The sequence below is a fragment of the Phalacrocorax carbo genome, chromosome 7 (genome assembly GCF_963921805.1).
Source record: "Phalacrocorax carbo chromosome 7, bPhaCar2.1, whole genome shotgun sequence".
NCBI classification, from domain to species: Eukaryota; Metazoa; Chordata; class Aves; order Suliformes; family Phalacrocoracidae; genus Phalacrocorax; species Phalacrocorax carbo.
In genome coordinates, this window is record NC_087519.1 from 21,245,132 (window position 1) to 21,260,158 (window position 15,027).

The following is a 15,027-nucleotide window of genomic DNA, read 5'->3' on the forward strand; positions in this document are numbered from 1 at the left end:
TTTAAATTACTGTGTTTTGCCTTTTTACAGAAGTTGCCATTTCCTGCCCAAGGTTTAGAGCAAAAAACCTGTATAGTTTTATTTCAGTGAATGCCAGCAGATTTTTTTAAATTGGGAAATGGTAACATTTATTCCAGAATCACATGTTGCGGAAGTGTCCAATTCTCTTCTGCAACAAGAGTCATTTTATCTGCACTCATACAACTGATTTCACTTCCCAGCTTTACAATACCAACTAAAACAATCGAAAAACCCCAGCTGCTTCATTAACTGAAACAAACCGGGGGAAAGAAATTGAGATCTTGCAAGTTTCAAACAAATGTGTAGAAAGCCTCCACATAACCAGGCTGTTCACCTATTTCAAGCCCAGTGAGATGTCAGTTTATCATTATTTCCTATTTTTATCATGTCAGTTGTCAAAAAAAACTATCAGTAATAATTCCAGAAATTATAAAAACCTGGCTGGTTGGCTTGTTTGTTTTTAATCATCCCCACTGATCCTAAAGGAATGCAATACCATTTCATGTGAGAAAACCAGAACAAGAGACTAAGCCCTGTACCGTGTCTCTGATAGTTCCATACAGCTGAGCCAAGAGACTGTCAGACCCATGCAGTACAGAATGGCTTTTCCTTTGGCATACTCTCCAGGTTGCAGCAACTTACACTGAAAAGATCCTGCAATTTGCAAAACACATCTTTGTGTTGAATAACCAAAGATGGACTTTAATCTTCATTATATTAATTTCTGAAGTAATTTATGCTTTCGGCATCCAAAGCATTGCATAATAACAAATACTGCATAGCTTTAACAAACTTATGATCTGGTTTCATACCCAAAATTTAAACTTCTTCGAGCGTTTGATGTCACACTAATTCTATCTGTTGATGGACTTGGAATCACATGACGTCCTGGAGACATTTTCTTTACTTCCCAGGCTAATGAAGTAGGTCTGCAAATTCAGGAAAAAGAGAGGTTTAAAAACAAAATTCACAGTAACTATTCCTCTATCAACTTAAAGGAAAAAGAGCAAAACAAATGCTATAAAGTATTAATGAATACTGCTGAATTTAATCATACATCTTAGCAATTGCTTCTACACCAACTCCAAACTGTATTAGCCAGACCTGTATCAAAAATAATGCATACTCTCAAGAACTACAATGCTTATTTTAAACGTCAGCGTGGGACCAAATATCAAACCAACCAGTTAAAAAGAAAGGATCAGGGATAGGACTGGAGATATCTTCCAGTTCTAGTGACAATAACAATGCACATAAAAGGTCACAACATTTAAAGTACCCTACGTTTCCCTACCCTGTGCTACAGAGCATTCAATACAGTTTAAATGCTGCTTTGATTAACATAGGTTTCAAATATCTCCAGTACATTAAAAAATTTTAGAACTAACCAAATAAAGCACCTTCCACTCCTATTATACTATTGACATACCAAACTTTGTCAGCAATAACGTTTACTGATAAATGTGTACTTGCAAAGATAACTGAACAGGTTCATTTAAGTGGAGGGGGTGGAGGTTAATGAGGTTGTATTGGATAGCGTGGGACCTGAGCATGATGGTATGGAATAAGGGGTGGATACTGTCCTGGTTTCAGCTGGGATACAGTTAATTTTCTTCTTAGTAGCTAGCATGGGGCTACATTTTGGGTTTGTGCTGGAAACGGTGATGATGCAGAGATGTTTTAGTTGTTGCTAAGTAGCTCTTACACTGGTCAAGGACTTTTTCAGCTCCCCATTCTCTGCCGGGTGCACAAGAAACTGGGAGGGGACACAGCCAGCACAGCTGACCCAAACTGACCAATGGGATATTCCATACCACATGACATCAGGGTAGCAGTTTCATTACACATCTCATTGACACTGATGCCATTTTCCTTTTTATTTTTAACTTTTGCTCCTGAAGTTATTGATTACATGAAAATTACTACTAGCAATTAAAAATAGAATCAAACTTATAGAACCCAGTGCTGGTGAAGACAGATTGAGAAAAGCACTGATGTAAATAATTTTTTAACTGTGTGCTGGTTTTGGCTAGGTTAGAGTTAATTTTCCACACAGGAGCTAGTATGCAGCTGTGTTTTGGATTTGTGCTGGAAACAGTGTCCATAACAGGGATGTTTTCATTATTGCTGAGCAGGGCTTACACAGAGCCAAGGCCTTTTCTGCTTCTCACCCCACCAGCAAGCAGGGTGGGGGGCACAGAGTTGGGGATGGGGGGCGCAGCTGGGACAGCTGATGCCAACTGACCAAGGGACATCCCACACCATATGACATCATGCTCAGCATATAAAGCTGGGGAAGGAGGAAGGGGTATGTTTGGAGTGATGGTGTTTGTCTTCCCAAGTAACCGTTAGGTGTGATGGAGCCCTGCTTTCCTGGAGATGGCTGAGCACCTGCCTGCTGATGGGAAGTAGGAAATAAATTCTTTGTTTTGCTTTGCTTGTGTGTGCGGTTTTTCCTTTACCTATCAAACTCTCTTTATCTCAACCCATGAGTTATCCTACTTTTACTTTTTTTATTCTCTCCCCCATCCCACTGGCAGGGAGTGAGCAAGCAACTGGGTGGTGCTTAGGTGCCAGCTGGGGTTAAGCCATAACAAACTGGTTCCAGTACTACTAGCAGGATCAACAACCTATAATCAACTAATAAAACCACTCTGTTAGGTTTGGTCTACTTTTTGTCTCTACCTAGGCAGACAAGCAATTGAACTCACTACCTAACAAAGGACAACGGAGGAACTAGAGTGTATCGCTCCTCACATACTACGTGTCTCCCATCTCCTACAGGCACAAATTTTATCAGCAAAACCTTACTTCTCCTTTACCTCTCAAAGCTAAAACTTAGGCACCGAGACACAAATTTAACACTAGGCACAAATTGTAATGACGTAATCAGTTTTACCTTTCTGATACTATACTTCCAAATCCGTTACTATTTCCAGCACAGCTGTTCACTGATAACACTACCAGGAAGGATAAAATCCCCTCTCTGTCCACACCAACTCTATCCAAAAGAAAAACGTCCTTCCTGATGCCCCAGAGCAAATATTGAAATTGGTTCTATTTGCTGAATCTCTACTACAAAAATGAAGTTTATTATGAGACAGTATTTGGATGAAAATTAAAAAGCAAAATTATAAATCTCATCACCTGCTTTGAGCATCAGCTTTTTCTAGCTTCTCCTGTAGCTGTATCCAGTCAATCAATGCTTTGAAGTCCCTTACATAGTTATCAAGCATCATCAGGACTTCCTGAAAAGCAATCATTACGTCAACCTTGGTATTCAAAACAGCAATCCCCCCACATCAATAAAGGAACTGAAAGAAAAGCAGGAAATTTACTAGTCTGTAGCTCTTTCATAAAAAAATAAACCAAGAAAAACCCTGAAAACAAAAAAGCCCAGATAGTTGAGAGTTTTACATGAACAAACATTAAAACATAAAAAGTGCACATTTTCTAATATCTCTGCAAGCACCAATGTCTAAGGACAAAATAGCAAAATTTGGCCAGAAAACAATTCCTAACATAAAAAAGTATCACTCTTTCAGGATTTTTTTGGTCAGAGTTGTTATCTTTTAAGAGATGCTGGACATACTCCATCAAATAAGCAAAACTGTCTATAAAACCGATAGACCTGTAGGAGAGTAAAAATGTCAGTATTAATCTGTTCATGAAGTAAAAATACACAAAGCTACACAAAGGCAACTACATCAGATAGAAGGAATTCCTTCTGGAGAATCCTGGCATCCCTGCATTAGGTAAAAAAATAGTTGCTGCACCTCTGAAGTTCAGCAAAATGTATCCTATTCCTTTGGACTTTCAAATGATGTCTGCTTGTACGTGTCGAGACTAACAGCAGACTTTCATTTGTCATGTGAAATTATCAGCACTATCGTACTAATAAAGCAGGTTTTAATCAAAAGAAGACTCTAATGGTGATATTTTGCAAAGCAAAAAAAGAGAAAGACCACAGTATTACACTTAGTTTATAAAATCATCATGTTTGACACAAATTACTGAGAAATAAACAAGATAAGCTGCAAGATGCAAAGTTTACATTCTCTTCTCTGATTAGCACACCTTAACAAGTGGAAAAAAAAGTCACTAATTGCACATTCCTGTCTATGAAGTAACTACTTGTCCAGTCCTTACAATTCCACTACCCAGATTATACTTCTTCACCATGACAAGCCAATTAATTTTACATAATTTTAGAAATTACTTTTGAACTATAGAGTTATCAAATAATTTATGCATTTTTATATTAAGTAATCACTGAAAGCTGTAATCATGAACACATTTTATGGCTTGAGAGATTTACACATTATCATAAAACAACACAACTGGGAGGGATCTACAAAGCAACCTAGTCCATCCTGTAATTCTTGGGTAGGATTAAACATACAGTGTCAGAAACTATGTGGGTGAACTGTGAGTGTGCTGGAGTTTTATTCAAAATATTGCAAAACCTTTATTAAGTAGATAGGATCTTGTAATTTACATATCGGTCTCTATCAAATAAAATGAACTGTTATGAAAAGACATAGAAAATTAACTTGACTTCACACTATCAGGAAGAAATTACTAGATAAAATGCTGAACAGTAGGGAACCAAAAGACTTTTTTCTGATAAAATTATCCTTAACTTCCAGAAATTATGTAGTGTGTCTATTGAGTTCCAGTTTGGTCAAATGTACAAGTGCAGTAACTATGGTAAGGTCAGATTACATACAGAAGCAATAAAAAACTCAAAAGTTAAATTGGGATCTTGCAGTCTTTACTCAGACAATATGGCCATTTTATCACAGCAAAGCAGAGCAAAAGACCGTATGATTGAACTCTTAGCTTTGTTCCCCAAGCAAACTACAGTTATCTATTGTCACTGGTAGAAAAAGGAGCAATTCTTTACCACACAGGAAGCTAGGAAATCACTTATATTCCACGTATAAACTCAAAAATAATTTACTGAATGTAACAAAAACCACACAGGCCATCATAGCCAACAGGCATAAGGCACCTTCTCAGTAGAGCTGATTATCACCCAGCAAAGCACATTAATGCATGCTAAAGGAGAAAGGTCAAGATCATGCCAATCAGAAGTAGAAGCTTTCGTAACTACTCTTTCAAAGACAAGAAAAATTTATAGTGTAATCTATGGTGACAACATGCTGAAAATACTAAAAATACATTAATGAAGCTTCAATTCTATGAAAACTTACATCAGCTTCACATGCAGAGTTTAAAATACAGACAGGATTTTATGGTATAAGGAAAAACACTAATGACAAAGTGTTGCTGTTTTCCAAATTCTTTACTGTGTCGAAGTCGTTCTCACTGGTATTAAGAAAAAGTTTCTGCTCAAAGGAAGTAATTACTACACAGAAATATCTTGGGAACCATTACAAATTAAAATGTATTGGTTCTTAGGTGTATAACTACAAATTTTAACAGTAAAACTTTTAACACTGAAAACAGTAAAAACACTCTACTTCAGTACAGGAAACTAATGCACGTTTTTGTAACATCACGTGCCATTCATCTTTACTTTTAATTGTCCTTTAATAGAAAAAGGATGTCTAATGTATGCAGAATGCTTTTTAATCTAAAATTATACTGATGATTATTCATTTTGTTTAACACAAATGCAAGTTTGAAATTCAGCATCTGTTTTCACATAAATATCCGTTTAACTAGTACTTATGACAGATATAGAGCATATGCTGGTTGTTATAAGGGAAAAGTCACAAAAAAGTCAAACACAAGGGAAATCAACCAGAATAGCACTGCTGATGTTAAAGTTGCTCTTTGTTTTTAAATACTCCACAAAAAAGCTAACAACAACAAAAAATCTTTCTCACAAGGCAGTTGCTTTACAGCACCAAAACAATTCGTATGTAAAGTCTGCTACAAGAAATGAACAAGTCAAGTATTTTAGCCAGTTCTTTTTTCAGTTTCCCTAATAAAATTTCAGCTTTCTAATTCAATTCACATCCATTTACATTAGCCCATACTAAGTTGTGCTGACTGTTACTAACAATAAGAGCATAGAAAGCAAAATTTAATTCTGAATCATTTACTCTTCAAGCCTGCCACTGAGTTATTGTTCACACACAAAAAAAGGAATCAAACTGCATATGAGTTATATTTCTGAAGTTACTTGGCATAGCAAAAAAATACAATAAATGGCTTAACCTATTTTAAGGAATGTTTAGCTCCACATTATCAGGAATGATCAGAGCAGAACCATGCAGCTGTAACCCGAGTCATGTTTTACGAACAAGGGAATACAAACAAGACAAGCAGCTGGAGTGGCCCCATATTCACTGATGCACATCTTTCTCCCTAAAGCTATGAGGGACATTTTGTCAAGCAGGATGAAGCAGAACAAAAGTGGCTCTGAAAGCGCCGTTACAGGCATCCAGATAACTACATATAGATGTACAGCTAAAATTACCAATTAGTTTACCAATTGGCTGCAACGGATTCGATTGGTTTGTAATTAATTCTAGTTACTGGCGCATATAGCAGGACGGTTGGCGCCATCCCTTTGTCCTACTGACACACAATACTGGCGTGCAGGGCTCTGGGGCCTTGGACATCAATACAGCTCTCTAGCTCACCTACACTACTGAGTGTAGCAGATATACCCTGTGGTGCTGAAGCAGTGGAAACTTGTACCACTTGAGAAGGTGCTGACAAAAAGGAACCTTTATGGAGTAGGCATCGACTGCACTAGCGTCAAAACAATTTTAAATCCCATTATTTTTCAAGGTCATATCCATCCCATACAATTTTTAAAGAGCCAGTTCAAGCTAAAAAAGAAAGCAATCCTGTTAAAAAACAACACTTAAAAGGAAAAGCCATGACATAAAACTAAAAACACTCACAATACAGCTCCTGTTTCTCCCCTGTGTTCAAGTCTCTGATCAATAGTCCCACATGTCAAAAAGCTCTTTTTGTGCTTTTCCTTCTTTTCTCCAGCTCTTAGCCATTACTTTGGTTTTTATATATGTATTTATCTTAAAGCTGTACTTCTAGTATCTTCAGTTGGGTGATCATATTAATTACTTTGCAATCAAGGACATCTAATACACAGAGTAGCTACATCAGAATAATCCTATATTCCTGAATCAGGACAATCTTGACTTGGGTCCTACACAGGCCTATTATAATCCTTAAAATCAGAAGTTCACTTTCTTTGGAAATCACATAACAGCTTTGAAACATTGTCTTCTCCATTTATTCCTGCATTCTCAAAGAAGGAGGAGGAAAACAGGGAAGCATGAAAGATTGTTCAACCCAAAATAGTACAATGCATGTCAGAGAAATTAACTCAGCCACCACATCGTACTTGAGCTTATTTTCAAGGCTAGAAATGTGTGTTTTATTTTACAAACTATGCATACTTTATATTGTTTCATTATCTATACCAAATATTTTGGATTATGTATTTACCAAACTAAACTCAATTTTCTTGTACTGGAGTACATTTTTAGCAGGCAACCTAAGTTCCTTCTGTAAATTTATGTTTTTAAGATTGACCAGTTGTTTCAGTAATTGGACACAAAAATTGCTTCAAAAAATTTGTTGTAGCCTTTTTTGTACAGCTGAATTACAAACACTTAAAGCCAGCTCTGGGGTTAGGTTAAACAAAGATGATTGCCAAAGCGGTTCTCACAACTTTGGGAGAGGATGAAAGGAAGCAGCTCTTCTGGCCAGAGGACTCTTATTATACCAACTTCAGTACATGGCAGATAATAGAAAAAGAAAAGACTCGAAAACAGATGCAGAGAAGAGAAAAACAGAATAATTTTCCAGTAACTAAAGCTCTCCGAATTGGTATGCCTTTTTAAATGCTCTCACACTACCCTTGCAGAATCCACTAAGGAGCAGACTCTAGGGAGTAGAGCTCTCTAGAGCTGGAACCAGGTGTTTTTTGTATTTGTAAAATAGAAAAGTATGGGGCTCATATCAAAACTTATCCTCCAAATAGCGTAAAAAGGAAAGAGCTAAATTGGTCTTTATCAGTGAAAATAGGATTGAGATCCCGTTTGGAACAACTTGACCATTACACTGAATTATTGCAGATTTCACTGGAGTTAGGAAAATCTTGTTTTTTCTACCTTCAGCTCCAATATATTTAGAAACAGTTTTATTTTCTTGGCTGTCTTAAAAGCCAGTAATAATCAGCCTGGATGACCATGGATCTCAGTCTGCATGCATAGATTGAAATCATTAGAATTAGCATACCCAGAACCAAAACCAGCCTTCACAAGGCCTTCCCAGCAACAGACCCTAATGAAATAAGTTCCTCTCCCCTCTAGGAGGTCTTCAATCAGCTCTAACTCTCTCACAGATATCACCCTGATTGGAAGGCCTCAATTAAAGTTTTTTCTGCTGGTTCTTTCACATAACAACATCATGTAACATGGCTAGTCTTTTAAGGGAAAGGCTTTACCCACCTCTTTAGAGTATCTTGTGTTGCCTATGAGAATCAGAACAACAGCACTTCATTGCTAAATTTTCCATTTTATAAGAGGGAATAAGAATCTCAAGCAGAATGAAACTGTTTTCACTGAACTACGATCAAGGCAGACTGATTTAAGAATGTACCTGTAAGCATTAGAAAGGAGAGAAACTACCCTTGCCAAAATCTTACAGAAATATACCAATAAATAATGTTAGGTGGAAAGACAGAAGTTTGTACAAGCATTAAGTAATGCTAAACAGCAACTTAAGAATGTAGAACTAAATTTTTACGTAATAAAATCAGGCTGTTTTGAAAGGAAAAAAAACAACTGAAGCCATTAATTTTTCTGAAGAGGACAAAACCCCAATGATTAAATGTAAAGTAGTTTAAGATTCTTGTAGATTTACTGTATCCTTAGAAGCTGGATCCAGTTGCTCAAACTCTATCAGTAATTTTTATATAAGCACGTGTTTTGTTTTGCCTTTCTTATATAATATGCGTGTGTGTGTGTGTGTGTGTGTGTATATATATATATATAAAAAACAGTTGCTGAGATACCTGAAGATCATAGAGGAATAGCAGCAGAAGATGCGTTTCTCTGTTACTTTAACCAAAATTTGATTGTCCAAAATTGACTACAGAATCTACTTTCCTCCACCCACAAATAATTTTGTGCTCAATTCCTTTTAGCATACAGGAAAAGATTAAAAGGCATTACTAATTCTTTTCTGCCTAAGTTTGTCACCCAAATCTAGAAAATACTAGGTAGTAAAACATTTATAAAACCATTTGATGCAGAGAATATACAATCTGCATTTTGAAATGTTGAAGGTTATAGCCAAATCTATTAGAATATATCTAACCTCTACCTACAACTACTGCGGAAACTGATTTATGCACAGTAAGATGATGCTTAAAAGTGAGAACCTTTATTTTAGAAATAATTCAGCCATATTCATTATATCCTTATGTAGGAAGCAGCAAAACCATATCTATATACTTGATTTGAGAGTTCTCAATTCCAAATCAATAGTAAACTACCAACTTCAGCAGTGCCCAAAGCTGAGAGAAAATATACACAACCACTGATCCTCTTACACGCATTTCCACTGTTTGTATCCTTACCACAAGCTTTCCGTCTGCAGTTTCAACCACAACCAGCCACTAGAGCCCTTTCCAATTTGGGAGCATCAAACATTATCTTCAGTGACAACGTAATCAATAAAACTATATCAACTTTTGAGACAAGACAGCAAAAGGTACAAAATAAAAAATAAACACTTTCATACCAGGTTAATCTGTTTTAAATGCCAGAAGTTGGCACATTTCATTTTTACATGGGTCTTCTTTTAAAACAATCTTTATACAACTAAAATGTTTAAATAGAACAGTGCATGCCCATTTGACCAAACATAAGTTTGAGGAGATGTCACTTAAAAAGTTGACATTAAGGAAGTTTTTGATAACATGTACTTATCTTAATAAAAATGAAACCCCACTAAAAAAAAGAAGGTTAACAGTGTAAACTTTTTGGTTCCTTATTTAATATTGTTGCTTACATATGTCTAGTAGTAACAATAAAAGCGGTACTTTATGAAAAGAACTACCAAGATATTCTGTCAAATGAGTTTGGAAAGTAAACAGAAAAATGTGGCAATATGAAATTCTCATTTACCAAAATCATCCCAATTCTTCAGGTACGGCAGAAATACATTAATTCATTTTCAACTGAGATGATGTGTCTGTTGGTATCCCTTGCAACATTTTAACCATTAGAAACTTTTCTATATAGTACTAAAAGTTTACAAAAAACAGCACAAAAATTAAGCTAATTCATTCTCATTTTTAGAATGAGCTTTAGTAAAAGTTTATTATAAATGGAATTTTAATCTTAAAATTAAAATATACAGAAGACCAGTACTGCCACACATGAAAATGAAAAAGGCATAAGAATTAGCTGAACAACTCCTGCCCAAAGAAAAAAAAAACAAAACAACCAACAAAACAAAACACCCCACAACAAACCATGAAGTAAAAAATGCCTACGTGGTTCTGCAAACTGTGGATATAGTGGAGCCTATTTTCCCATGATCTCCTTACTGGTTTCTCTGGTGCCAGAAATGACATAATGACATGCACTTCAATTAACTTAAAAAAAAAAAAAAAAAGCCTAAAAAACCCCCAACAAAACAAAAGCACAACCACGCACCCAATCCCTCTTCTCTTAGGTGGTGCATTTATCTTCTCTTGTTCCCTCTCAGAATTCCCTGGTGTCCAATAAAGACCAAGTGGCAGCTTTTTCTGCAATGTGAACTTTAACAGGATGTCTTCTTCCAAGCTAGTCAACTACTATCATGAAATCTATAATGACTAAATTAATGTTAATTGGTCTTCTTGTATTAGAAGTTATGGCGGGGATGACAGAAAATCATGGATATACAAGGACAGACAAGACACATAGTATAACTGCATTATACCTGGCCTCTTAAGTCCAAAAGTCTAAGAAAAGGATTATACGCACTATAGATGTTATTTTCCTGCCAATGAAGCTTAACATATTTTGTCATGCCACATCTGCATTATAGGTATCCTATCGATGACAGCAGAATTAGGGAGATACCTCATTAGCCCACACAGAATTCATATATGCCTCACATTAAGCCACTAGTCACATAAGCCTCATTTGGAGACATATCACTTTGCATCCTCCCAATCCTGCACATTCAAGTGGTTGGAGCCATCCCTGGAATAACATGCAGAACCTTGCTACAGCCATCTTTCCTGGAACAGTGGACACCCAAGCTGACACAAAACGGAGAACAGAGATTCTGTTCACTGCTTTAACATTTTCAAGTAGCAAGAAAAGGCACAACCAGAGATCTTGCAAGATCTGACCAGCACGATCAGAGCAGTCAATACAAAGTATGAAACTTGGTGCTTGGGAGCACCACAATAGCAATGTCTATAGGACTATCAAGCCAAGGCAATAAAACAGGTAAGTGTTGGATAAGCAAATGATGATCATTTACCTGAACTGAGGCAGTCTGCAATGAGACAAATTGTAATGATCAAACTGAAAACTGAGTTAGGTTATTTTTAAGGCAGGACATAGGACTTCTACCAAGCTATATGAAACAATGTCACATGAGTGCTTTTCAAATACCGTTTACCAGCTGAACTCTGAGTCTAGATCATTATTTCAATTTATGAACTCCTAAAAGGTTGAGTTACTACAGTACACACTTTCTATATATTCCATAATATGAAAGCTGTGCTTAGATATGATATTTCAGCTGATGGAGGCCAGCAAGCACTAGCTTTTCAGGATCAGATGTGAGGAAGAGTCACGGTTTCCACAAGTTGCTTGTTATTACTAATATACCACCCAAAATTAAAACATACCTCCATGCTACTGATAAGTTTGATGACTCCCTAGTTGAAGCTTATGAACGTAGTACCAAAAATGCTGTATGACTATTAAGAGTTAGGTAAAGCACTTAGTTCAACAAACAGCAGTTAAGATATTCTACTGTAAGTGATTAGCTAGAACACATTGACAGCTTCACCTCTGGTAGAAACTGGACTGTGTCTGTCAACAATAATGACCCAAAAATAATGACAATCAACAGAATTTATAAAAGTGAAACCTTATTAGTAAAAATAATTTGCAAGACTCAACAGTTCTATACTTCACAGCTTAATTAACAGAAACTTTAGTAATTTATCAGAAGAGTAATCATCATTTAATGGTCACCTTTAAAGAAAATCTCACAAAAGAAAGGCCATAGTGCAAACATATTCCAGCTACTCAGGTAAGGCACTTTTTTGTGCTGAGAAAAAAAGATCTTTTAAAAGGTAAATGCAACATGAACATTACATAAGTTTTACAACACATGACATTGAACTCCCTTGTTTACTCATTTTTGGTTTTTCCCAACCCTGTTTTGCAAACAAGTAATCTGAAACACACAGACACATACATCATTGTCAAGCCTCTACTAAAATGAAGACATGAAGACTTTTCACTTTGGTTATGTAGAACAGATCAAGTAGCATGATTAAAATGCTGAATGATATCTAACCCCAAAAATGTGATAATGATACAAATACACTTCTGTTCTTTCAGTCACAAAAGTTTAAAACAGTAATCTAATTAGAATGCAAGGCTGGCTGATTTTCTTAAGCCAAAAAATTCTCCAGGGAAGTTTCCTGAGCAGGAGGACAGTTCAGTAACAAAATGTTAAATTGTGTTTAACCAACCAGTGAGTTAGAAGCCTCTAGCTACTGTTCAGTTTCCAAACCTGCTTTCAATGAAATGTATTTGTATGCTAATCTCAAAGTCAATTTGCCTGTGGCTGATTACAGCAGAGAACTAGATGCATATGATAAGAAAAAAGTATACTTAAATTGATGTAAATAATTTTTTTACAGTGATTACATAATCGTTTCCAGAATGTGTTGAGTTTCCAGCAATGTTTAATATGAAAACAGAAGCAGTGACTTTAACATTTCTTTTATAATGTATCCTTCTGGCTTCTCTTAATGCTTGCGATAAATTCCATTTTAAAGAACGAGTAATTTTTATTAAATAACAATTGTCTTTCTACATATCTATGGGAAAATTATAAAAAGTAAAACAGATGCACAAGCTATTACAAACACAGGTTATTCGGAATTAGGAAGCGCGCCTTACAGTGGCATCCCAACCAGACATTGTTTATGCTTGCCCACCAATCACTTTCTTAACACCACAAAGAGAATTAAGAGTGATAACTATTACTGCAAAAAGGGAGCAATGTATAATTAAGCCACTTAACAGGAAGCAAACAAATGTGAAAACGGCTGAATCGCAACAGTGCCACCTACAGTAACGAATGTTACAGGAAAAAAATCTGAATAAATATGCCATCAGTTTTCCTATTTACAAGCCTTCACTACATACAGATCAAAAAGTAACATGTTTCTGAAGCCCTAATTTGTCATTTGGCTTTTTTGTAAAGTATAAAAAAACATGCTAAGAGCCATGTAACAACGGGCAAAGAACAGCTGAAGACTTACCTTGCATTCTACTACACTCTGATCTGATTCACAGGTAACGTAGATTTCATCAACTGCCCGTCTGAGATTGTCAAAAAGAAATGCCCAGTATCGAGCTCGCAGATCAACTTTTCGAGGCTGTCTTGTTTTTGTTGGGCTTTTGTCAAAGTTTTTATCTCCAGCTACTGCTGATGTTAACTTACAGTCTATGGTAGTACTCTGAAAAAACAAGATACAATGGAAAAGGAAAACAAACTGAAGTACAGTAAGGGGTTGGGCTTCTATGCAACATACATTTTTTTCAACATATTCAAACATTTGTAAACAAAAAATTTTTCACTGAGGACCACTACACCACTCCACTCACTTGAGTTTTTTAAAGAACAAGCTTTCTCATCTTAAATATATGTAGCAGCTATGCAGAACTAGATTCTGCTTCTTTAACATTTATAACGCAACATTGACACTGCACGACAGTACAAGGTATTCTGTCCCTTCACACATCCAAAATTTAAATTTTCTAATTACATATCCTCTAATACTTATTCTGTGTGCTGGTTTTGGCTAAGAAGGGGTTAATTCCCCTCACCGTGGCGGGGGTATGCTACCTTTCCAGCTTCCAGCGCTCTGCCGCCTCAGCAGGAGGCTGGGAGGGGCAGGGCCACGGCCAGGACAGCTGACCCCAACTGGCCAATGGCATGTTCATTCCATACCATGTGACACCATGACCAGTATATTAAGGGGGGGCAGTTGCATCTCGGGGAGGGGCGGTGTTGGGTGGTGAGTGGCTGTGTTGTGTGTGGTTTGTTTCGGTGGTTCGTTCCCCGCCCCCGGGTTTTGTGCCTCTCGTTGTTTTCCTTTCCACTGCATTTTTGTTGTTGTTTCTTTTAATTTTAATTATTAAACTGCTCTTATCTCAACCCACAAGCGTTACCCTTCTGATTCTCTCCCCCATCTACCGGTGGGGGAGTGAGCGAGCGCCTGTGTGGGGCTGAGCTGCCAGCTAAACTATGACAGTCTTTTTGGCACCCAACATGGGGCTCAAGGGTTGGAGATAATAACAGCTGCTGGTCACAGCACCACGTTGCCCTTTTTGCAGTTGGTGTTAAAGATTGGTGTTGGTTTGTTTAGTCTGCTGTGTTCTGCTGTGATTAGTAACGTTTTGCCTACGAGATCTGTTATGCAATCACTGGTTTTCAGCTTTATCTGGTATTTGAGGTTTTTGCTGAAACGGTTACTGTACTTTGGCTACCACCTTGTTGAGGCGATTAGCAATTATACCTCCTCCTCGGAGAGATCTAATACGGAGGAAATACAGAATGGTATCTCTGCAACTTTGTTCTATGATGTCTCCGCCTCTGTCACAACAAACCTTTTGTGTCTTGAACATCCTTGGGTGGTTAAGGTGCACTTATTGTTAGTTTTTGGGCATGTTGTTTTGGTTCTGACTAAGCAACTTAAGAATATCACCCAGAAATCTGCCCCAAGGCTTGATAGACTGG

The 15,027-nt window shown here is 36.8% G+C and overlaps 1 protein-coding gene across 2 annotated transcripts in view; it reads right to left on the minus strand.

The window, feature by feature from the left end:
- SCAPER (S-phase cyclin A associated protein in the ER) overlaps positions 1–15,027 on the minus strand; it is a 180,549-nt gene that overhangs the window by 140,952 nt on the left and 24,570 nt on the right. For both annotated transcript variants that reach the window (XM_064456758.1, XM_064456759.1), the window contains exons 5-7: positions 13,547–13,744; positions 3,169–3,269; positions 834–950 (exon numbers count right to left, since the gene is read on the minus strand). In XM_064456758.1, coding sequence (XP_064312828.1) covers positions 834–950; positions 3,169–3,269; positions 13,547–13,744 — 416 coding nt within the window. The remainder of the gene's footprint in view (positions 1–833; positions 951–3,168; positions 3,270–13,546; positions 13,745–15,027) is intronic.